The sequence below is a fragment of the Phytophthora parasitica genome (assembly GCF_000247585.1).
Source record: "Phytophthora parasitica INRA-310 unplaced genomic scaffold supercont2.62, whole genome shotgun sequence".
NCBI classification, from domain to species: Eukaryota; Oomycota; class Peronosporomycetes; order Peronosporales; family Peronosporaceae; genus Phytophthora; species Phytophthora nicotianae.
In genome coordinates, this window is record NW_008649048.1 from 303,724 (window position 1) to 325,517 (window position 21,794).

General features: G+C 49.1%; 9 protein-coding genes across 9 annotated transcripts; 2 read left to right on the forward strand and 7 right to left on the reverse strand.

The window, feature by feature from the left end:
* Positions 1–1,136: 1,136 nt before the first annotated feature.
* Positions 1,137–1,946, reverse strand: PPTG_16914 (hypothetical protein; the record flags this gene model as incomplete). Its single annotated transcript, XM_008914660.1, has 1 exon — positions 1,137–1,946. The coding sequence occupies one exon, from the start codon at positions 1,944–1,946 to the stop codon at positions 1,137–1,139; it is 810 nt and encodes a 269-aa protein (XP_008912908.1).
* Positions 1,947–2,744, reverse strand: PPTG_16915 (hypothetical protein; the record flags this gene model as incomplete). The annotated part of the gene is made up of 1 exon (XM_008914661.1): positions 1,947–2,744. One exon carries the CDS (start codon positions 2,742–2,744, stop codon positions 1,947–1,949), a length of 798 nt encoding a protein of 265 aa, XP_008912909.1.
* Positions 2,745–4,085: 1,341 nt separating this feature from the next.
* PPTG_16916 (hypothetical protein) lies at positions 4,086–5,705 on the reverse strand. The gene has a single exon (XM_008914662.1). The coding sequence runs from the start codon at positions 5,666–5,668 to the stop codon at positions 4,178–4,180; it is 1,491 nt and encodes a 496-aa protein (XP_008912910.1). The 5' UTR covers positions 5,669–5,705; the 3' UTR covers positions 4,086–4,177.
* A 640-nt stretch (positions 5,706–6,345) lies between these two features.
* Positions 6,346–7,950, reverse strand: PPTG_16917 (hypothetical protein; the record flags this gene model as incomplete). The annotated part of the gene is made up of 1 exon (XM_008914663.1): positions 6,346–7,950. One exon carries the CDS (start codon positions 7,948–7,950, stop codon positions 6,346–6,348), a length of 1,605 nt encoding a protein of 534 aa, XP_008912911.1.
* Positions 7,951–9,222: 1,272 nt separating this feature from the next.
* On the reverse strand, positions 9,223–10,917 carry PPTG_16918 (hypothetical protein; the record flags this gene model as incomplete). The annotated part of the gene is made up of 1 exon (XM_008914664.1): positions 9,223–10,917. The coding sequence occupies exon 1, from the start codon at positions 10,777–10,779 to the stop codon at positions 9,223–9,225; it is 1,557 nt and encodes a 518-aa protein (XP_008912912.1). The 5' UTR covers positions 10,780–10,917.
* Positions 10,918–11,908: 991 nt separating this feature from the next.
* On the forward strand, positions 11,909–12,933 carry PPTG_16919 (hypothetical protein; the record flags this gene model as incomplete). The annotated part of the gene is made up of 4 exons (XM_008914665.1): positions 11,909–12,118; positions 12,190–12,333; positions 12,409–12,521; positions 12,585–12,933. The coding sequence occupies 4 exons, from the start codon at positions 11,909–11,911 to the stop codon at positions 12,931–12,933; spliced, it is 816 nt and encodes a 271-aa protein (XP_008912913.1).
* An 11-nt stretch (positions 12,934–12,944) lies between these two features.
* PPTG_16920 (hypothetical protein) lies at positions 12,945–14,489 on the forward strand (the record flags this gene model as incomplete). The annotated part of the gene is made up of 2 exons (XM_008914666.1): positions 12,945–14,341; positions 14,399–14,489. 2 exons carry the CDS (start codon positions 12,945–12,947, stop codon positions 14,487–14,489), a joined length of 1,488 nt encoding a protein of 495 aa, XP_008912914.1.
* Positions 14,358–19,475, reverse strand: PPTG_16921 (hypothetical protein; the record flags this gene model as incomplete). Its single annotated transcript, XM_008914667.1, has 1 exon — positions 14,358–19,475. One exon carries the CDS (start codon positions 19,473–19,475, stop codon positions 14,493–14,495), a length of 4,983 nt encoding a protein of 1,660 aa, XP_008912915.1. The 3' UTR covers positions 14,358–14,492.
* A 31-nt stretch (positions 19,476–19,506) lies between these two features.
* PPTG_16922 (TKL protein kinase) lies at positions 19,507–20,627 on the reverse strand. The gene is made up of 2 exons (XM_008914668.1): positions 19,902–20,627; positions 19,507–19,825 (listed from the first exon to the last, which is right to left on the reverse strand). Exons 1-2 carry the CDS (start codon positions 20,605–20,607, stop codon positions 19,620–19,622), a joined length of 912 nt encoding a protein of 303 aa, XP_008912916.1. The 5' UTR covers positions 20,608–20,627; the 3' UTR covers positions 19,507–19,619.
* Positions 20,628–21,794: the final 1,167 nt, after the last annotated feature.

A 21,794-nucleotide genomic window follows, 5' to 3' on the forward strand; every position in this document is an offset into this window, starting at 1 on the left:
CTGTTGCGGTATGCTGGTGCATTGTATTCTTGTGAATTTATCCTCCCTCTTTTTATTGCATTCAGGAGCGCTTGCTACCCTTTAATATTAGACAATTTTTATCTTCTCAAATACACTCAGGTTTCACCTTGGTCCAAAACCATACATACTCCAGTGGGGACAACCTATCAAGTAGCATTCGTATCAGGCTCGCAACTCTGGATCTGGTAGAAACGCAACGACCAGACGTATACACCAGTTATTCCGCGCGAAGATTTAACCCGTCCGCGAATTTGGAATCTCTTTCTACGGAGATGGCCTATAATTTGCTGCGATCGAGGCTCTACATTTCACATAATTCTGCAACGAAAGATTTATCAGAAATAACACAATCCACGACAGTGTAAGATCTGGAATTAACTTCAAAAACTAAAAACTGACATTTAATTTTTGTTGGAGCTTGATATACCTCATTTCTAACTACTACGCTTCAGCTTGGTCCTATGCGATGAATGTCTCCTCCCTCCTGGTTGCGCCGAGATCTTAAAACCATTTATATCCGTTATAGTACACAAGCTTGTTGTGCATTTAAAAAAAATAATGTTTGCGTCCTAAATTGTTCGAAAAGTGCTTTCCTGTAAAAAGCTAAAATAAATTTCATCAGTTTTTCCCAAGCACTTTCTTGCTGTAAAATAAATATTCGTTGTAAGTTATTTTAGTTTGGTAAAATTCGGAGCTCCAGGAAAATGTTCTCCACACTTGGCGTTGCGACGGTAGCGGTGAGGAAGCGAAGTAAAGACAAATGTTATAGTTTGGATGATTAAGGTGTTGGTTGTCTTGTTATCTTTCAGGGTGAGATCTCTGTTAGCTTGAGAAATTATCAGGTAAGCAAGAAGAAAACTGTTGAAAACGATCAGTATCACCGTAGACAACAACTGATTCTCTTCATTTACTGTAGATGGCATGTCTTGTGCCGAGGCGTCCAGGTGACCATCCGCAAAACCGATTCTCTTCATCGAAACTGGAGCCTCCGAGGAACATTCGAAAATATGTATATGTACACCTTTAGATAAGCTGCAATCGAACAGCAATCGTTTACGTAGGACGCAAATATTTTACTTATCATAACGTTACTCTAATATTTTTTGGTATCATACTTAGCCCAGCACTGCAATCTGACTATTGCCTGATAAACGCCACTGATCGCGATCACGGTTCTTTTTCAATCGTCGCGATTCAAATTCATCTTGAATCTCTTGAATGGTTTTGCCATACGTTTCAGGCACAAACGAGTGTACAAAGAGGAATGCCAGTGTCACAGTGCACATGAACGGCACGAAGCTGTAGTTGTCGAACGCAGCAGCAATGTACGGATAGCCAAGACCGATCATAAGACTGCACAGCCAACTACAGCCCACACAAATCGAGCATCCCATAGCTCGAACATCGTCCGGGAAGAGGTCAGCCATGATACCCCACGCCAACGGCCCTAGACTTGATCCGAACGTAGTCACGTAAAGCGCAGTAAACACGATTGCCAGCGCGGGTAAACTACCAACCAGCGACGCCGTCATGCCGACTGCACTGCAGAACATTCCGGTAAATCCAATCAAGATGAGCTTGCGATTGCCCAGACGTGCTGACAACATGCCACAGAATAGCGTCGGAAGAACGTTGACGAAATTGACCAGCAACACACCAATACGACTATCCGAAAGTCCTGCTTGCTTGAAAATGCCGGACGAGTAGAAGAACACGGCGTTGACGCCCGTGAGCTGTTGGGCGCCTGCCACACCAATAGCCACAAGTAGTTGTCGAATCAGAGCCGGTGAGAATAAATCCGCCAAGCCGCGGGCCTTAGGAGCATTGGGAGCCATGAGAGCCATCGACATCCGAAGATCCTGTAGTGGCTGCACGAACTCACTGCCCACTCCAACACGGGGTGCCACCTCCTCTTCCTGCTTCATTCAAGTCTTCGCTAGAAACACATTCTCCTGGCCGAACAGCCTTGCAAGCTCATGTTCTGCAATCAGGGGCTTGCCTGCCATCAGCAGCCAAGCCGGGCTTTCAACCAGTACGAATGGTGCCAGCACCAGGAACAGGAACGCCAGTACGATAGGAAACGCCGCAATGTACCTCCAACCGGCACTCGTACTGGCAAAGAAGAAGGTGATCGCAACGCATAGGTGTCCGAGTGTGATGGAGATCTGGAAACACACGCCCAGTTTACTGCGGAGGTGTGGCGGACAGATTTCTCCAATGAATCCCGGAATGACGGCCGTTGAGCCGCCCGCCGCGATACCGGCGAAGACGCGGCCAACTGTGAATATCGTAATGTTACAAGCAGCAGCCTGGACTACCCCACCTGCTATCATGAAGAGGCAGTTGGCCATCATGGTAGGTTTACGACCGAACTTGTTGGAAACACGCCCGGTCACAAGAGCTCCGATCATACCCCCGACGATCCAGGAACTGACGGCAATGGTCCACTCCGTCTTGGTGTGTCCTGGGAACATGAGGCAGGTACCTGGCGCGATGGGTCTTGCATTGCAATCCGCCTCATTATTGAAAATCGAGTTGTTCATTTGCGAGGTTGACCATCCGAACTGAAATGGCTGCAGTACTGCTACCAGGACATTGGCGTACAGCCTCCAGCTTGGTTTAATAGTCGGGTTAACCTGTGTCTGTGGTGGCACCTGTGTCACTACGGGTGTCGGAACAAGCCAAACATGGCTGGAACTGCTCATCGACGGCGTGAACTCCATTTTTTCGCAGCAATCCTCGTCTTTCTGCACGCGACCAAGCTCGGTCGATGAGTTAATGAGACGGTCGCTATTGTGGCCTCGGTTGTATCGACGCAATTGTAAGAATGAAGCTCCAGCAGTGATGCCGCGTTCCTGCTTCAGGGTTGTGACTTGTGCAGTCGAAAAGGATGGTGGATCGTTGCGATCCGATCACGTTAGCCTCCACCACAGCAGCATGCTGCACTCGAAGCTGTACAGAACAAATATTGTTGAGTTTCTGTGTGTTACGTGCCGCCAGCGCCACGGATTATACGAAACAACTGTTCGTCAGAAAACGAGTTCGATTGCAAGATCGTCAGGCCCAACTAATCCAGAAGAACAAGGTAACCGCAGATATTAATATTAAGTTCTGCAACTGCACGGCTCGGATATTAGAGCCACGCACGACGGATCTCGTGGTCTCATAATGTAAAGTCGAACGTAGTCTACGGTGGCAAGATGCGACCTACGCAGCTTTTAGGATCAAGCGTCACTACTTTTCGTCACCGAAAAAACTGAACCATGTTGAATGGTGGAAGCACATATCCAGGAGGCAGCTGTCTAACAAAGTGGCCATATTGGACCGTGAAGATATGTTGTCGGTTCACGTATAAGCGCCGCTTATTAGGCGGACGTAGCTGAAAACGTATGTACGACTTCATCTACTGCAACGTTGATGAAACTTTACTTTACCTTTGGGTAAAATATAAAAGTAGGTTAAATTTTACACTATTTCGTACTTTACTAAAACAATGTTGTAGAATTTCACCTACTTTTAGGATTTTTAAACCTAAAGTTTACAAAAAGCAGAGATTGCGACGTGCAGATCTTCCCGCATATCAAGTCAATTCTACTGACTGCCGGTGGGATCGTTTCCTCGCGGCAATATGCGGCCACCAGACGGAAACTCAATAACAGCAGACAAGGTAACCATTCTCTCACATTGGACAGCTTGCTACGGAAAAAGGTCCAATTGTCCTGTTGGGCTGTGCATTTGTATCGCGTTGTAAAATGCATGGAATGACATCCATACGTGCTTCACGACGGTTTTACCAAAACCCAAAACTGGACTTTAATGACAACAACACGTTCGACTCAACCAGCCACAATTTACGCTGTCCAAGCACGTTCGGCATGCATGTATTACTCGCTGCTAGTATTGCTAGCCACCCCGGTTAGTTTCCAACCACATGCAGATCGCCAGTCACCTTGCATGTGCCAGAATTTGGTGGTAATATGACAACGATATCACTGCAGTCGTCCGGGATACATGAACCGTACTATGGGTTTGAAGGAGACAGCATTGATGCGCGAGATATGAAGCTGTAGGCTCAGCCCTTGTTTTTTTTTTTACTAAAGTATTCCGATGTATCTATTTAGGCTAACTCGCTTTGCTATTATGTTTTTACACACACTCAGCTTGACCGATCCGGCTTGTGAGTATCGCGGGGACGGAAGGTGGCTTGGATCTCCTCGGTGCTCTTGCCTGCGGTCTCTGGGATCCAAAACTGAGTGAAGAAGAAAAACGCGGCGGTGGTCACCATGAAGGGGACAAACTTGTACTCGTCCAGTGCATCCGAGACGTATGGGAAGAAGACGCCAATGATCAGGTTGCAGACCCAGTTGATGAAAATGCACATGGAGACAGCAGTGGCGCGTACCGAGTCCGTGAACAATGCAGCCGTAATAGGCCAGATAAGCGGCCCAACGCTTACGGAGAAGAAAGCAACGAAAGTGCCCATAAAGACGATAGAGAGCACCTCGACCGACAAAGCAAGCGCCAGTGTAATACCCGTAGCGCTAATAAACATACCGGCCAATCCAGTAAGCAGCAGCCGTCGATTGCCGAATCGCTCCGACAGTCGCGCGACGGCCATCGTTGGCAACAGCATCAGAACGTACACAATGACGCCGCCCACACGGCCGTCAGAGACGCCTGCATCCGAGAAAATGTCGGACGAGTAATAGCACACCGCGTTGATACCGGTAAGCTGCTGCGCAGCCGACACGCCGAGAGCGACCAGAAGTTGCTTGATAAAGAGCGGCGAAAACAGCAGTGACAGCGTGCCGCCTTCATACTGTTGCTCTTCAGATAGCGGCTCGGACTCGAGATCAGTGTTGACACTTGGCTCCATCCACGACAGCGCCTGCGGTACGAATCCATGACCGTACAGCCTGGCAATCTCTTGCTCTGCACGCTCCCGGTCACCTTTCTCCAGTAGCCACGCGGGACTCTCTACTAGAACAAACGGCGCGAACGCCAAGAAGAAACCGGCATTTAAGACGGGGAACGCTGCGATGTACCGCCACCCGCTGCTGGTATCCGCGAAGAAGAAGCTGATGGTTACTACTAAGATACCGGCCGAAAGAGATACCTGCATGAACGTGCCGTACGAGTTACGGCGACTCGGAGGCGTGATCTCACTGATGTAGCCACCCACCATACCCGTCGCACAGCCCGACGCGATACCGGCAACGATACGCCCTACCATGAAGACCGGAATACTGGACGTGCTCGCTTGAATCACAGCGCCTGCCAACATGACGATGGCGTTCACTAGCAATACCTTCTTACGTCCGAAGCGCTCGGATATGGCACCACAGCCAAGACTCCCGATCATACCACCTACAATCCATGCATTCACGATCAACGTCCATTCAGTGCTGCTGTGCCCGGGGAACATCAGGCACGTTCCGTCGACTACCGGGCGTACGTTGCAGTCGTCCTCGTCGTTGAAAGTCGTGAGGTTTAGTTGACCGACCGACCAGCCGAACTGGAAGGGAAGCAGCAGCAGCACTGCGAGGCTGCACCAGAATGTCGACGTGAGCGGGACGGCCTTGTCGGCCAGGACATCGCCAGCCTTGGGCGTCTTCACTTCAGTGAACACCGCGTCTTCGACGACCATGGATGTGGCAGTTCGGTAGTCGATATGTCGCCTTGGTGATAAGATTTAGAATGAGAGTGCCAGCCCGGTGCGAGACCGTGCCACACCATCGCTTGGCCGGCCGGTAGACACGCAAAAAGCGACCTTTTTGTGCGGATCGCAGCACAGGGACGGGCGGTTTTAGTCGTGCATGCATGCACAGCCTTACCTCGACCGGCTACGCTTTGCCGGTGCAAGTCCGACATCCTGTTCGGATGAACGCGCAGGCTGCGTAGGATGTCGTTGGAGGCATTTCTATCGCCGCCATGAGTCGGTGGGCGGCACATTTACGCCGGTGTAAGCCATTTTCCGGTGCGTGAGTTCGTCTACGCATCTGTCCTGAGCTTAGTCGCATTCATTACAACTTCAAGTTGCAGTTGTTGTTGCTTTTTTTCAGCCCGTTAGGCAGCGTCCTTGTGCTTCACTCGTATGCTATCCTGTTGTATTCATGCTTGCATTTTGAGCTTGTTTTTTGCCGTTCGCTTGCGTGCCACGCTTCACCCCCATCGACGATTACGATTTACTGGAATGTAGCGAGCGAGGAATCATTGATAGCGACGGCTATTTACCGCCATTCCAACAGAACACTCCGTTCACTTCAAACAACACAGCGACATCCATTATATTTTATCATAAACCACTTACTTACTTACACAAACTTATCCCAGCACCGGGATCTGACTGTTACCAGACATTCGCCACTGAGGCTTCTTTTTAGATTTCTGCCACTTGGCGTTGAACTCGTCTTGGATCTCTTGGATGGTCTTGCCGTACGTGTCAGGCACGATGGAGAAGAAGAAGAGGAACGACAGTGTGATCGTGTACATGAACGGCACGAAGCTGTAGTTCTCCAACGCAGCAGCGAGATACGGATACACCAGTCCGATCGTTAGACTGCACAACCAGCTACAACCCACACAAATCGAGCAGCCCACGGCTCGCACGTCGTCCGGAAAGAGATCAGCCATGACTCCCCACGCCAGTGGCCCAAGACTCGCACCAAACGTAGTCACATAAAGAGCAACGAACACAATGGCCAGTGGAGACAAACTAGCCACAAGCGACACGGTAATACCCACCGCACTAAGCAGCATGCCCACGAATCCGTACAAGATGAGCATACGGTTACCCACACGAGCCGCTAGCATTCCACAGACCAAAGTGGGTAAAACATTCACAAAATTGACCAACAAGACACCAATTCGACTGTCCGAGAGTCCGGCCTGCTTGAAAATACCGGAAGAATAAAAGAACACAGCGTTCACACCCGTGAGTTGCTGGGCTCCGGCCACACCGATGGCCGTCAGCATCTGTGGAAGCAGCAACCTTGAGAAGAGTTTCGAGAGCGAGCTCTGTTGTCCTGCATCTGCGGGTGGCGCTATCATTGACATGCCGAGGTCCTGCAGTCGAACGCTTCCTTCACGTTTGGACTCGGGGTCTTCTTGCTGCTGGTTGATCCATTTCTTGGCGGTGTACACATTGTCCTCACCAAATAGACGCGCTAGTTCTTTTTCCGCCTCGTTAGGTTTGTTCACCATCAGCAACCATGCGGGACTTTCAACCAGCACGACGGGTGCCAGAAGCAGAAACAGTGACGCTAGTACGATGGGGAATCCAGCGATATACCTCCAACCAGTACTGGTACTGGCAAAGAAGAAGGTGATCGCAACTAACAGGTGGCCGAGTGTGATGGAGATCTGGAAACACACGCCCAGTTTACTGCGGAGGTGTGGCGGACAGATTTCTCCAATGAATCCCGGAATGACGGCCGTTGAGCCGCCCGCCGCGATACCGGCGAAGACGCGGCCAACTGTGAATATCGTAATGTTACAAGCAGCAGCCTGGACTGCCCCACCTGCTATCATGAAGAGGCAGTTGGCCATCATAGTAGGTTTACGACCGAACTTGTTGGACACTCGTCCGGTTAAAAGAGACCCGATCATGCCTCCAACAATCCAGGAACTGACGGCAATGGTCCACTCCGTCTTGGTGTGGCCGGGGAACATGAGGCAGGTGCCTGGTGCGATGGGTCTTGCGTTGCAGTCGACCTCGTTATTGAAAATCGAGTTGTTCATTTGCGAGGTGGACCATCCGAACTGTAGCGCTTGCAGTACCGCCACAAGGATATTGGCGTATAACCTCCAAGTCGGCTTTACCACTGCTGTCTCCTCTTCGATTGCTGGTGCAGGCATCATAACCATGGGCGTCGGGGCTACCCAGACATACCCACTGGTACTGCTGATCATCGACGCGGAGAAATCCATGGTTTCCGCGAATGTGTTAAACAGTTAAACCACGTCCTCGCAGAGACTTAGACTTGTGTCTCCGAAAATTACCGACAGCGTCCGTCGGGCAAGTACCAAAGTGGCGTTCTACAATCTTGCTAACATGTAAAGTACATGCTGTGAGTTTCGTGAGTCCTTCGACTCGCCAGTCCCTTATTTCCTGTGACATATACAACCGTGCGCTCATAGATGGCGATGCTTGCTTTGCCGAGATGGGGGCAGAATCAATAGCCTTGGGAACATGTACAGTCGGTGTAGTGCACTAGGCAGGCGTGCCGTCCGTGTGTTACATGCACGCAAATTATGGATCGCCACTGATTAAACTACTGCCACAGATTCTACGAACAACTGGTTGTCCGATCCAAAGAGCGGTCAGCAGAACGGACACTATCAAATTACGCACAAATACCGTAAAAGTGTCTTCCAGCCCGGAAGTTCCACGAGGTAACGGACCAGATACATGAGCGGAATCGAGCTCAATAGCAGGGATGTTCATGACATGGGGCACACGACTCCGATAGTACATGTAGCCGTATAGGCGAGCAGCATGAGTTTCGACATCACCTGGTACAATAAAGCTTTGACAACTGTTTACGTCCATCATGATGATCATGAACAACGACCCGTAAAATAGGTTTGATTTGCATGAAAGCGATCGACGACGTGGAGTGGCGATTGGTCACTGGGGATTTCGTCGAGAAAGCAAGCACGTTGTTGAATACAGTAGCACATTCTTCTTTGGGAGACTTGAGATATCGGGAAGCCGATTCGTTGAACAATGTAGGCGAATTGGCCCGTGGGAATACTCAGAACCAGTATTTAGATGATATCAACGAAAGTACGAACTTTCGATAGGCTGCCCGCGTCGGTCCAATTATTCTTTAGGGCTGTTTCGGTAAAGCGGCATCGAAGTGCATCGAAGGAGCTGTTTTCGCCGTACCAATCTGTAGATGCAGAGTACTGTATAAGCATACCGGTACACCTGTAACGACAGACGAATGCTTGGTAAACAGCAGCAAGGATACCAGGTACTGCAACATCACCCGATAATTTGCCAGGTCGCTTTTGATGATCACTGTACTATCCAGCGTACGCGTGCCTTGGTGGCGAGCACGGGGACACCATCGTTTGACACTGGAAGTTCGTGCAACAACAGCACGAAAAATACCTTACAGTTTAGATAACTTGTTTACGGTACATTTCATTCAACTTCACCCTGAAAAAATCAAGGTTTCTCCTGAAAAAGGCATCCTATACATGTAGATTCGCCAACTCCGACTTGTTTTTCGACGCCCGCCGTGCGTAAAACTCATCTTGAATCTCCTGCATTGTCTTCCCGGACGTGTCTGGTACGAACGAATACACAAATACGTACGATAGCGCCACAGTACACATGAACGGTGTGAAGCTAAAGTCGCCCAAGGCCGCAGCAATGTAGGGGTAGCTCAGACCCACCGTGAGATTCGACAACCAGCTACATCCCACGCATACAGAGTTGCCCATAGGTCGAGCTTCATCCGGGAAGAGGTCAGCCATGACAACCCACGCCAGAGAACCGAGACTTGAGCCGAACGCAGTGACGTAAGTTGCCGTGAATACGATCGCGAGAGCAGGCAAACTGGCAACAAGCGACGCCGTGATACCCAATGCACTCAAGAACATCCCGGCTAAGCCGTATAACATCAGCTTACGGTTTCCTAAACGCGCCGCCAGTATCCCACAAAATAAGGTTGGCAGCACGTTGACGAAGTTAACGGCCGCGATGCCAAACCGGTCGTCCGATATGCCGGCTTGCTCAAACAATGTGGACGAGTAGAAGAAAACGGCATTAATACCCGTGAGTTGCTGGGCTCCAGCAATTCCGATAGCTGTCAAGAGCTGCCGAATAAGCACCGGCGAAAACAATCGAGCAAACGTGAACGGTTTATCTGAATCTGGAGATAATGACGCGGTCGATTCCTTCGGTAGTGCACTACTGGAAGTCAGGTGGTCCTGCTGAAGCCACGTCTTGGCAAGGTACACGTTCTCTTCGCCAAAAAGACGTGCCAGTTCTCGTTCCGCGAGCTGTTGCTTTCCCACCACTAATAGCCACGCGGGACTTTCGACAATAATGAAAGGTGCTACTAACAAGAACAACGTCGCCAAAATAACGGGAAATCCCGCAATGTAGCGCCAGCCACTTTTTGTGTCGGCAAAGAAAAAAATAATTGCCACAAATAAATTACCGATCGTGATGGCCATCTGAAAGCCTACACCGAGGTTGTTGCGGAGGTTTGGAGGGGAAATCTCGCTGATGAATCCAGGGATAACTGCAGTTGCACCGCCTGACGCGACACCGGAAACCACTCGTCCTCCAATAAACATCCAAATACTAGAAGCGCTGGCCTGTACTACTGCGCCGGTGATCATGAAGACGCAATTAGTCATCATGATCCGCTTGCGACCGAATTTGTTGGAGACGCGTCCGATGACGAGAGCGCCGAGCATTCCACCAAAGATCCAGGCACTGACGGCGATAGTCCATTGGGCTTTGGTGTGTCCAGGGAACATGAGGCAAGTGTCCGGGGCCACTGGTCTGGCGTTGCATTCGTCTTCGTCGTTGAAAGTATTCAGATTCAGTTGCGACGTTGACCATCCGTATTGCAGAGGCTGCAGCAGCGACACCAAAACGTTGGCGTAGAGCACCCAGCGCGGTCGAATTGATGCATAGGTTTCCGGCACAGAAGATATTCTGGAGACAGATTTTGGCGTAGGCGCTACATGGATGTAGTCACTGGCAGGGTTTGACGATGGCGATGGTATTTCCATTACCCTTCCCACACGATAAAGTAATAATGGAGTTGCATGCAGTCCGAACGTTCCTCGATTTCACTCGTAGACGAGGCCTGAGTCCGCATAATGTGCCGACTCCAAATCGTGACGGGAGTGAACGCAGTTGCCCGGATTCCACGGTCTGCGAGACCAGACCAAATGGACACTAAGCGACATTAAGCGTCCAAGTCAAGTCATCAACGATGAGCTCATCGTCCACTAATACCCGTGAAAAATGGCAATGAAACTGTACTAACACATAATTCAGATGCTTATGAAATATTAGAGAAGTAGTTTTAAACGTCTTTTCGTAAAAAAAGATCGAAAGGTATTATTTTATACGATATCCGGATAGAAAGCAATTTGGTAAGTTATTCGGATAGAAAGTATATCCGGATAGAAAGCAATTTGGTTAGAAATTCGGATAGTAAGTTAGTTATCCGGATAGGAAGCAAATTGGTTAGTTAACTGCTTTGGGCTACCGCATTGAAGTAGTTTAAACGCATTTCGAGAGGTGGATACTTGATAATTTAATCCAATATCAAACAGCCTTCGAAATGACGCGCAGTTTTGCCATGTCGATTGTTCACGCGCCGGTGTTGATGATAAGCGTGTTGATTGCTCAGGTGACCCAGCGTGTACGGCATTGATTGCACCACCGCGACTTTTGCCCAGTTTTTACTGTACATAACGACATTTCTGCTTTCGAAAACGCAATTACTACTGAAAAATTAGCCAAAAAAGAACATTTGGACACTTTTTGCCGTATTGAGAAAAGTACTGTCAAAATGGTACTAAAAAGTGGCCGGAAGTCTTAATTTCATTAAGGTTGGATGTTTTTCAACGGGAGAAACCCATTGATTTTTCATGTTTTTTTCCCGCTGAAAAACATCATCCAAAATTTCAAGTAAAAGTGTACTTTGCGAAAATTGGTGTAGGAACACAAACATTAAAAATTAATGAATAGCATCCAGATCCCTAATTTAGTATTTATTTACCGAATTTGGGGAGAATGTGTACTATTGCGAAATTTGAAACCGCTGAAAAACCGGTTGTAATACTTTTCAATTAAAAAAACCGATACGTAACGGTTATGAAGAAAGTATCAAAAATCAGATTGAGAACAATGCACGGCCAAGTGAATGCCTCGGCGCAGACTGGCGGCGAGCGGAGCGGCACGTGCGCGTACCAGGACGCGAATGCGCAGCGCGCTGCAGGTCGCATTAAGGCGGCGGTGGTTGGCGCGGGTTTTTTGGGTAGATGCATCGCCATTGACCTGTCCCTATTGGGAGTCCAAGTGATCGTGTGCGATACGAACCCGCAGACTGGCGACGCGGTTCGTAAAGTTGGCTGGGAATTGGCTGTAATATGATAATTTATTCCTGCTATATCGGCGTGTTGTGTTAGTTATCTTCGTATGCGTACGAGTTGCTCCACCCGCTGCTGTATCTCGGCTACGTTACGAAGAGCATGATGACCCAAGCATGCGGCAACATCACGGTAGTCACGGATGTGGCGCAGTGTGCCGACGCTGCGATCGTCATCGAAGCGGTGAGGCATAAAGTGGAAATGGTTCCCATTAGCAGTTATGATAGTTACACGTCTAATGAATTAATTTCCTGTTAGATACCAGAGAACTTGGAGGCCAAAGTGAAACTTTTCAAGACACTGGAGCAACACTGCTCGGCTTCAACGATCTTAACCACCAACACGATCGAGCTCCCGATCGACTCAATTCAGTACGTTAATTCTTCTTTAGGAAAAAGAACATTGCCGGTTCTTACTGTTATATTTCCTTGTAGGATGCACCTACAGCACCCAGACCGTTTTTTGGGCATGCGATTCTTCTACCCGTGCGTGCTCATGTCCCCCGTGGAGCTCACAGTAGGGACGTCCACGTCGCAATGCACAGTCGACCGCGTCGTCGCCTTCTTGCAACGTCTGGAGAAGCAACCGCATCGCGGTCCGACCAAGCGCGTGTTAACCAGCAAAGAGGCCAGCGCTTTCCAGTTCGACGCGGCTGTACGTGGGCACTTCTACCATGGATTGCTGGAGCCCAAGCGCGTGTCCTCCGTGGCCGACATCATCACTCCTCAGCCCGGTCCTCCTCTGGTTGGACCCAACTTTAACGCAGACAGAACGTCACTTTAACCGTTACGAACATGTCCACAGTTAATACCCGTTTTAGTGACATCACAAACCTGAAAATGCCTCTGTACGGGGAGGTGCTCGATGCGCGTAAAGGCCGCTGCGCTGTGGCCTCAGCGGCGCTACGCGCTGGATCTTGCGTGCTCCGTACATCCGCTGTGTGCGCCGTGTCTTCCTCTTCCTGTGGGTGGTGTTTTACGCCCCAAGCCGCTCTCCAGCGCTGTACAGGCTGCCGTAAAGCTCGCTACTGCTCTCGCACATGTCAACAGCGCGACTGGCCGCAACATCGGCGCGAATGCCAGGCTTGGCGCTCCATCCCAGCCAACAATACTTCACCTACCGTCTTGCTGGTGTCTCGTATTGCTGACAAGCTTTTTCTAGGCTCTGAAATCAACCAGGAAGAGAAAAATCGTGTGCTGAAGCTACGACATCATTTAGATGACCACACGGAGCTTCAGCGGCAACAATTCCATGAAATGACGCAGTTAATACTTCTTCTTTTATCTAGATATAAAGGAGACAAAGGGAAGCAGATCCCGAGCTTCGATAAACTCCAGAACGACCTGGAACCAGAGATACTCAAACTCTTTGGACTAGTCAATTGCAACGCCTTCTCGATCGCAAACGACGTGACCAACGAAGCTGTTGGCATCGGATTGTTTCCCGAAGGAGCACTATTTAATCACGACTGTGACCCAAACTGTGTCGTGAGTTTTAAAGGCCAAGAGATGAAGGTGCATGTGATTAAGGACGTGGAGCCGGGGCAGGAGCTTACAGTCTCGTACGTTGAGTTGCTGCAGTCGACCAAAAAGAGGCGAACTGAGCTGAAAGCCTCGTACTTCTTTGAGTGCCACTGCACACGCTGCTTAACGGAGACGACGGACGACTGGTATCTGGATGGACTTGAATGTACCAACAAGGAATGCGTCAATGGTGTTGTAGTGGTGGCTGACGGTGATGTTGATAATGCTATCTGTAAATTATGTGGCACTGCACGTAGTGGAGCTGAGATTAGTAGATACGAACATGAGATGAAGATGGTTGAAGCACTGAAGGTTAACTCTGAAGAGGACAAGTGGAAAATGTATCACCAGCAAATGTGGGAAATTGCGACGACTAAGCTGAATTTACATCCACGGAGCACACGGGTAGCTGTGATGGCGCGTGAGATCAGCAATTTCCTGCTAAATGCAACGTCTGTGGAGTTACAGCGCCAAGCTCTTCGGTTTTGCTGGGTAGAGCTACGCGCAGTCGAGTGGCTACTACCAAAGACCAAACTCCCGTCTAGAGGTCTCCTGCATTTCCAGATCGGTAAGCTTTTATTCAAAGAAGTTACCACTTCTATGTCGTCTGTAGCTCGAGCTGAACAGCTTCAAAACACTACGAAACATCTTCAAGAAGCTCTTTCAGTGTACGTGTTCAAGTCTGTAGATAAAATATTATGTGTATTGATTAGACTTTTTTGTAGGTTGGACTGCGCATGTGGAAGCGACAGCGATGCAGTGCAGGCTGCGCAGTTGATGCTGGACGACGTTCGTCGCGCCGTTCAGCTTCCTTAACTGTTACAAGTTAAAATACGGGTCAATCTTCGCTTTGTACGCAGCCCTGACATACGCCGAAGGGAGTAGCTTGTTCAAAACTGCCTGGCCAAGCAACTGAAGTCGCGGATTGCTCGGGAACTCGAACATAACTTGATGCACTGTACGCACAAGCATGAGATCGCTGTTAAGTGTTACAGTGTCAACGAGTGTGCCGTAACCCTTGCGGTTATCCTCCTGGTTACTCTCTGCATCGTTCATAGCTCGAAGCTTCTCGTTCGTCGCATACAACGCACGCTGAATAAGCGCCTCGTCTAAAGGATTACGCTCGACTAGTTGGATGATCTTACTGAACGTCCATTGTGGTGTCGGGTTATAGTGCTGTTTCCGGAGTTTAGTCTTGGCCATGGCAAGGAAATAGGCTTCTTCATCCGCAAGACTCTCGAACTTATCGTGGCAGCGTTTAGCAACATCGTGACTTGAAATTTCTGGAGTGCAGCGTCGTAATGAGAGTGCGTACAACGGCGTAACAGGTTGATTTCTAGACTTTTTCTCGGTCGAGAGACTTGGTGTAGCATCCAACAGCGTCAACAGCACTTGGTAATCCGGTACTCTGGTGTTCGCAGCCATCAGCAAGGCACGTAAACCACGGCGTTCTTCCGTATCAGCGAGAATCTCTTTACAGTGGTTTACCAAGACTTTCGCGGTGTCAACGCTGACATGGTGCAGTATCGCCAGGTGTAGTGGTAATTGTCGTTTTGCATTGTATGTTCGACAGCCGTCGGTGTAGATTTCACATAATTTGTGTAGAATCTCCAGGCTGACTCCATTTGCTGCTGCGACGTGTATCGGGAGGTCTCCAGTTGGAAGAGAAATCGACTTACAAGACGTAGGCATGAGGCTAATTAACAGAGAGAGCAGACGCGTTGCTTGGGGCTGGTGGATAAGAGCATAGTGCAGTAGCGTTGTTTGAGTTCCGACTATTGTTGTGACCTCGAGTAGAGCATTTTCCTGGTTATCTGGGAGTATTTCGGCCGTGAGCGTGAGGATTCTTACTGCCATTTCTTCTGGGAATCCGTATTTTATCGCGAGATGAATCGGTAAGAGCCCGTTGCTACGTTTTACAGTTAATAGTGCTGCAGGGTAGTGCATCACCAAGAGATCCACAAGCCACAACCAGCCGATGTCAGTATCTCGCTGTTTTTCGTGTTCAAAGCCATCCATAGCAAGATGCAAGGGCAGATCACCATGTTTAGTAGCTGTGGTACACAATTCATGCGCGTTAAAGTGCTTAAAGAACAGCAAAACTGCAGTTCTTGAGCGTGGAGAAACGAAATTTCCTCCCGATTGTCGCTGTTGAGTAATACACGAGTGAAAAGCAGATTCTCCACGCTCGTTAAATAACTTCGGTACCTTAGTCTTGATTTCTTCACAAGCTGCAAAAGCCCACTGTAATACTTCAACTGATGCACGATGAAGGATGGCTACATGTAGCGGGGTATCTCCACAGACTGTTTGACGCTCCCAAACTGAAATATTCCCCCCTTTTTGTCGATTTTTTAGTATCTGCGGCTTCTGAGCTAGGATAGTGAGTATCTCAACACTGGAGTGTTCACGGAACCCAATATGTAGAGGTGTCATACCAAAGACATCACACTCCGTTAGTGCCGCGGGGTATCCGTCCACCATTGCACGTATAAGTGCAACACCAAAGTGCGAGCGGACTGCATAGTGAAGCGGCAAATTGGCTGCTGCATCACCTCCACGCTGCATGAGCTGTCGACGACGACGTCGAGCGATTAGTTCCAGTAGTACCAAATCAGGTTCAGGAGAGCGCAGATGCGTCCAAATGTTGCCAAGCAAACGTTGCTGCACTAACGAAGTCACGTCATACGTGTAGAACGCACTAAACGCCAACATCGGACGGTGTTTGGAGCCTTCTGACAGCGAGGGTAAGCACATTTGATCGTAGAAATCCTTCTTCGCACGACGCTCTGATAAACGTTTGTCGAATTGGTACTTTTCAGCCTTAGAAGAGCAATTACCATGCTCCAAAGGGGCGATTGAAGACGTGCTGATGGGGTATAGCGGTCGATTGAGAAGGATTTTACCGGTAAGAATATCTGTGAAGTAATACAAACGAGTTCGTGGATCGATATGCTTCTGAAAGCGTTCGCACACCAGATTAAACATAAATCTCCGTGCCAAATGACCTCGTACTAGTGCTTGGATCCGCTGTGCAGCATCAGGTTTTAAAGGTGGGTCTATGCGTATTGCAATGTCAGCTATGATCGCTGCGACGCAGTCTACCACTTCGGGTTCAATCCATGACACATCCAAACGTTTTGCACCGTACGCTCGCTTCTTTGTTGGGATGAATGCACGTAATTCACGCCACTTTTTCAACTTCTCCGCTTCGTCGTGTTCAGCTTGTTGTTCGATACGTTTCTCGAGAAAATCATCTCTCCAATCGCTCAAAACCCCGCGTAAATCAGCGAGTGTAACTTTCAAAGCTCTGTCTTTTACCATCTCTAGACTCACGGCCAGTGAAGCTACAGCGTCACTGGTAGTTAAGTGAGGTGCAATAGTGTCAACTGTTGGTTTAGAGACAGCGTCTCGACGTGTTTGATGTACCGTAGCAGCATTTACAGCAGGTCGGCGATGCTCGAAAGCTTTCCAGAATGCGAGGAATTCTTCCAGATTAATCCGACCGTCTCCGCTAGAGTCCATGACCTTCATCATACGGTTAATCTGTGCGATATCCATCTCATGTCCAAGAGCTTTAACGAGTTGGAGCAGCTCATGCTCGTCCAAAGCTCCGGAGCCATCGGAGTCAAAGGTTTTAAACAGTACAGAAATCTTCTTGACGCGTTGCTGCTCCGCTTCGTGTTCGGTTATGGCTGTGGCTTTCTCATTCATTACGTTTAAAGTGCGCATTTGTTTACGACGTCGACGTTGTTTCTCTCGAGCAGCAGCTTGAGCTTCGTGTTGTGCTCGAAGCTCAGCTTGAGCGCGTTGTTTGGCTCGTTGCAGCTCCAGCTTCTCTCGTTCTGTAGTTTCAAAGGTATCGTACCAGTTAAGAAAGCGTTCGAGAGAGACTAATTGGTCCATAGGATCTGTTACCAGCTCGTTCAATGCTCGACGGTATGCCAAGCCACGCAATGGGAACTCGCCTAAGAAAGCTACGAGACGTGGTAGTAAATTCGACTCGAAACATTCTATTGCATCAGATTCATCTTTCCCATGAACGAGTACTATTCCATCTGCATTTTCGAGAAATTCATGACAAATTTCACGACGACGCTGTTCACGAGTTATACTTTCAACTTCGTCAGTCTCTTTGACTTCCAGCTGGAGTTTAGTTTTCCACCAGAGCTGGAACTCCTCGAGCGTCACAGATCCATCGCCACTAGCGTCGAGGACACTAAAGACCTGTCGTATCTGAGTGTCAGTCATGGATGTGCTACCACGGCCCAAAAGTGCGCGATAAAATTGTTGAAACTCATCGACTGTCATCTCGCCACTCTCGTCCACATCATATTGACGGAAAACCCGCGCAATCTGTTCATCTGCCGATAGATTTTGCCCTCCAAGTTTGGTGAGCATTGTTGCCATTTGTGTCTGTAGTTGAGGTGGATCCCATTGCGTTACGCCATTCACCTCGTGATAGTAGTAAGTCTGCCCTTCCGAGGCCTCAACCTCCTCCCAGCCACCCATATCCACTTTCTTCGTGCAAAATATTAGCCACGCACGGATTATATTTTCATCAATCGAGATAGATTCCTCATCGTCTGCTGTGGATATTCCAAATCGATTCTGAAGATGGGTTATTACTGCTTGAACGTGTTGTTTTCGAGTCATTTGGTGCTCAAACTGTGTAAATACCCGCCAGCACGTCTCTAAATTCCATCTACGATTCTCAAGTGCTGTGGATCCACTTGTTTGCCTTTGAATATCGAGGAAAAGATCGATTTTTTGTGTCCAATCCATCTTGCTACTAGGAAATAGATGGTTAAGTCGATCGGCTACACGCTGCTCCATTGCTGGATGACTCCATCGTTCTTGCAACGTTGTTGTGTGACGATAGAGAACTGGTGTTGTGCGTCTGTTAAGCTGATCGATTCGCTCCCACGAAGAATATTTTACTTCGCCTAGTCTTGTACGACGCTGAAATGGTGCGGTAACCATCCAGTAATACTTCAACGCTTCCCACGACACAACAGGTTGATCCGAAACAGGAGAACTGTACGGATCTATTTCTTGGATTAGAGTTAGAAGACCTTCACGGCCATTAGTGGACTGCCCCACGTGCACACACAAGTCTTCGAACTCGGCAGGGTCTAAATAACCAGATTTATCTTCGTCATATTTGACAAATAACTCTCGAAGTTGCTGTATCATTTCGCGAGTGTCATCTGATTTTTCACTTAGAAAATTAGGGATTCCATCACGAGATATTTGCAGTTCTTGCTGATTCTTTTCGTGAATTTCCAAATGATTCCACAGGCAGCGTATCAAACTCGGAAGCTCCCAGATACTCTCGCCTGAGAGTGTATTGTAGTAGAATACTGCGGATTTATTACCAAGAGCCAAGTCAGCCTCAGATACTTCTTGAATTACCTCCTCCCACGCTGGTGTTGCCTCTGGGATTAGACGTGGTGCCGCTGCACGCTCCTCGGCGTGAATTTCGTTTAGTAACCACGTCACAAAGTCATGGCGTAAGATCATCATGGAGTTTGTTGTATCTAACTCCTGCATCAAGCGAAATTGTTCGTGCGCATCACGTAGTGGCCGCCCTATCTGACGACAAAGTTCAGGTAGTTCACCGAGTTCTACACTTTCACCGTGAAAATTGGGTGCCAATTCAAGGAAAATACGATACACGTCGGTGTCCACTCGCCAGTATTCATTGGGGTCATATCCAGCATCTTGTTGTGCGTGGCTGTCGTAACCAGCGTCGTCAGGGTATGAAGACCAGGGATCACCTTCCCAACCTTGCTCTGCCATGGCAAACCCGACAGTTCGTTAAGAGTCGCGATTTCTTTTTACAAAACTTCAATATATTTCCAGTCCTGAGAATTTTTACAAACCGATTTTTACAAACCGAAGACAGGATACCCTACAAAAAAAACTAGGAACAAGCTGCGTTTTCTAAACTGTATACAAAATGCCTGCGTTCTTGAAGTCGGTCTTGCTCAGTGTTTGCTTGACAAAGGGCAGCACCTTGACAATGGCACTAAAGTCTGGCCGTCGTGTTGGGTCCTGATTCCAGCAGTGCTCAATTAGCTCGGCGATCTTGGGCGGCGTGGTATGTGGCAACGCCGGCCGCATCTGATGCTCGGCCACCGCCATCGCAGCTACAACATAATGATAATAATAAGTTTTTTTTTTTTTTTTCATCATAAGCCAACATTTTCACAGTCAAACTCGTACTCTGCATTGGTGTCTGTCCCTTGAATGGAATATCCTTGGCCAGCAGCTCCCACAAGACAACAGCGAAGCTGTACACGTCGGCCTTGCTGGAGTAAGGCTCATGCCGGATAACCTCGGGGGCCATCCACCCATACGTGCCCGTCTCGGCCGTCCGGTCGGCCGACCGGCCCACCTCCATGACACAACTGAGACCAAAGTCCGATATTTTGGCCGTGCCCTGAGCGTCCAGCAGCACATTGCTGCTCTTAAGGTCTCGGTGCATGACCGAGTGTTCGTGTAGGTAACTCATACCTTGGGCCATGTCGTTGGCCAGACGGAAGAAGTCCAGAGGAGCCTTAGCCTTGGCTCGGACCAGGGCCGACAGTGTGCCGCCCTCCATGAACTCGAACACGAGGCAATAGCGTGGCGGTGCGCTGGCTGAGCCTAGGAACTGCACAATGTTGGGATGCCGAAGCGCACTGGCCACTTCTTCCTCGCGACGGAGTTCTTTGAGCAGCTCATCGGCCAGACTCTTTTTGCTGGCGGTCGACAGGTCCACGACCTTGGCCGCGACGTGCCGCCCGTTCCAGTGTGCGCTGAAGGTGCTTCCCGAGCGCCCGGAACCAACGGCCTTGCCCAACTTAACTTCGGAGAAGTCCAATGTGCCCGAAGAGGACGAGGACGACGACGACGAGGACCTGCTCTTCTTGCGCCCGAACAGTGGCATTTTGATTCACTTTGCGGTAAAGTCACGACTAAAAAAATGCGGGGCTGCAATTGATGCGGAAGTGAAAATATAATAGGTTGTGAAACTAAATAAGAAAGGATGAAAGTTTGTGTGGAGTTGGATCTCGAAGAGTAATATGCCTGTGGAATTGCATTTGTTGTCCAATGACAACAGAGCCCTAGCATTGAACTTACGGTTCGGTGACCAATGTGAATCATTTTATGACCCGCAGAAATTCTATATCTTCACATCAAGGTTGTCGCTAGGCATTGAATTTCTCCTTGTTTGGCGAAGCTGGCCATGGCCGGAAGGTGTTGTTGGTTACTCGGATACCAAATTGCACTGTATTATTTATCAAAAGTGTCCGTGCACTGGCAAGCATACACTCATCGAACCCCGACTCGGAGAGACACAGAACTCCTCCTCACCCTTTGTCGTCCATGCAGGATGGAGCTAGCATCAACCTCATTTTCATTTCGGACAGCGCGGTCGCAAGTCGAAGAACCCGAAGCCGCACAGACCTTCACCACCACGACTTGGAACTGAAAAGCATGCTGGGCAGCAGTCCCTGCCAAACATGAAACCAAGGCGCTCGCTTCAGGATCATGTCCCAATGCGAGTTTGGGTACACATCGACACCCATTGTCTTCATCCCTCTGCGATGCCCGTTTTGCCACGCATATCGGACTCTATCGAGCACTCTGTTTGACGAAGCGCGTGCTCCATAGCAATGGGATTTTAACGCCAAGCTCTTCTTGCCAGTGCGCTTGCTGACGTCACTCAGCAGCTCCATGCCGTCTCTCGATCTCTCCGCTGCGTCACTCTGATTACATGTCGGTCGCCGCAACCGCACAGCTATGATAAGCTCCAGCCGATTTGATGGTTCTGCTCCGACTCGCGGCGCTCTGGTGCTGTGGCCGCAAACGCTCAGTCATGTGTACTGATTGCGTTGCAAGTTAAACCGCGTTAGTTTACCTTGGGTTCGCATCAACTTGATGGCGAACCGAGATAATTGGTACGATGGGTGACCACATGGGTCGGAAATGGGCAACACTTTGAGATTCCAAAACGCAAAACGCAAAAAAAAAAAAAAAAAAAAAAAAAAAAATCCACAGAAGGATCTCCTTCCGCAAAGCAGCCAGCACTGTCATTCTTCAATTCGCGCTCTAGCACTCAAGTCCCATTCT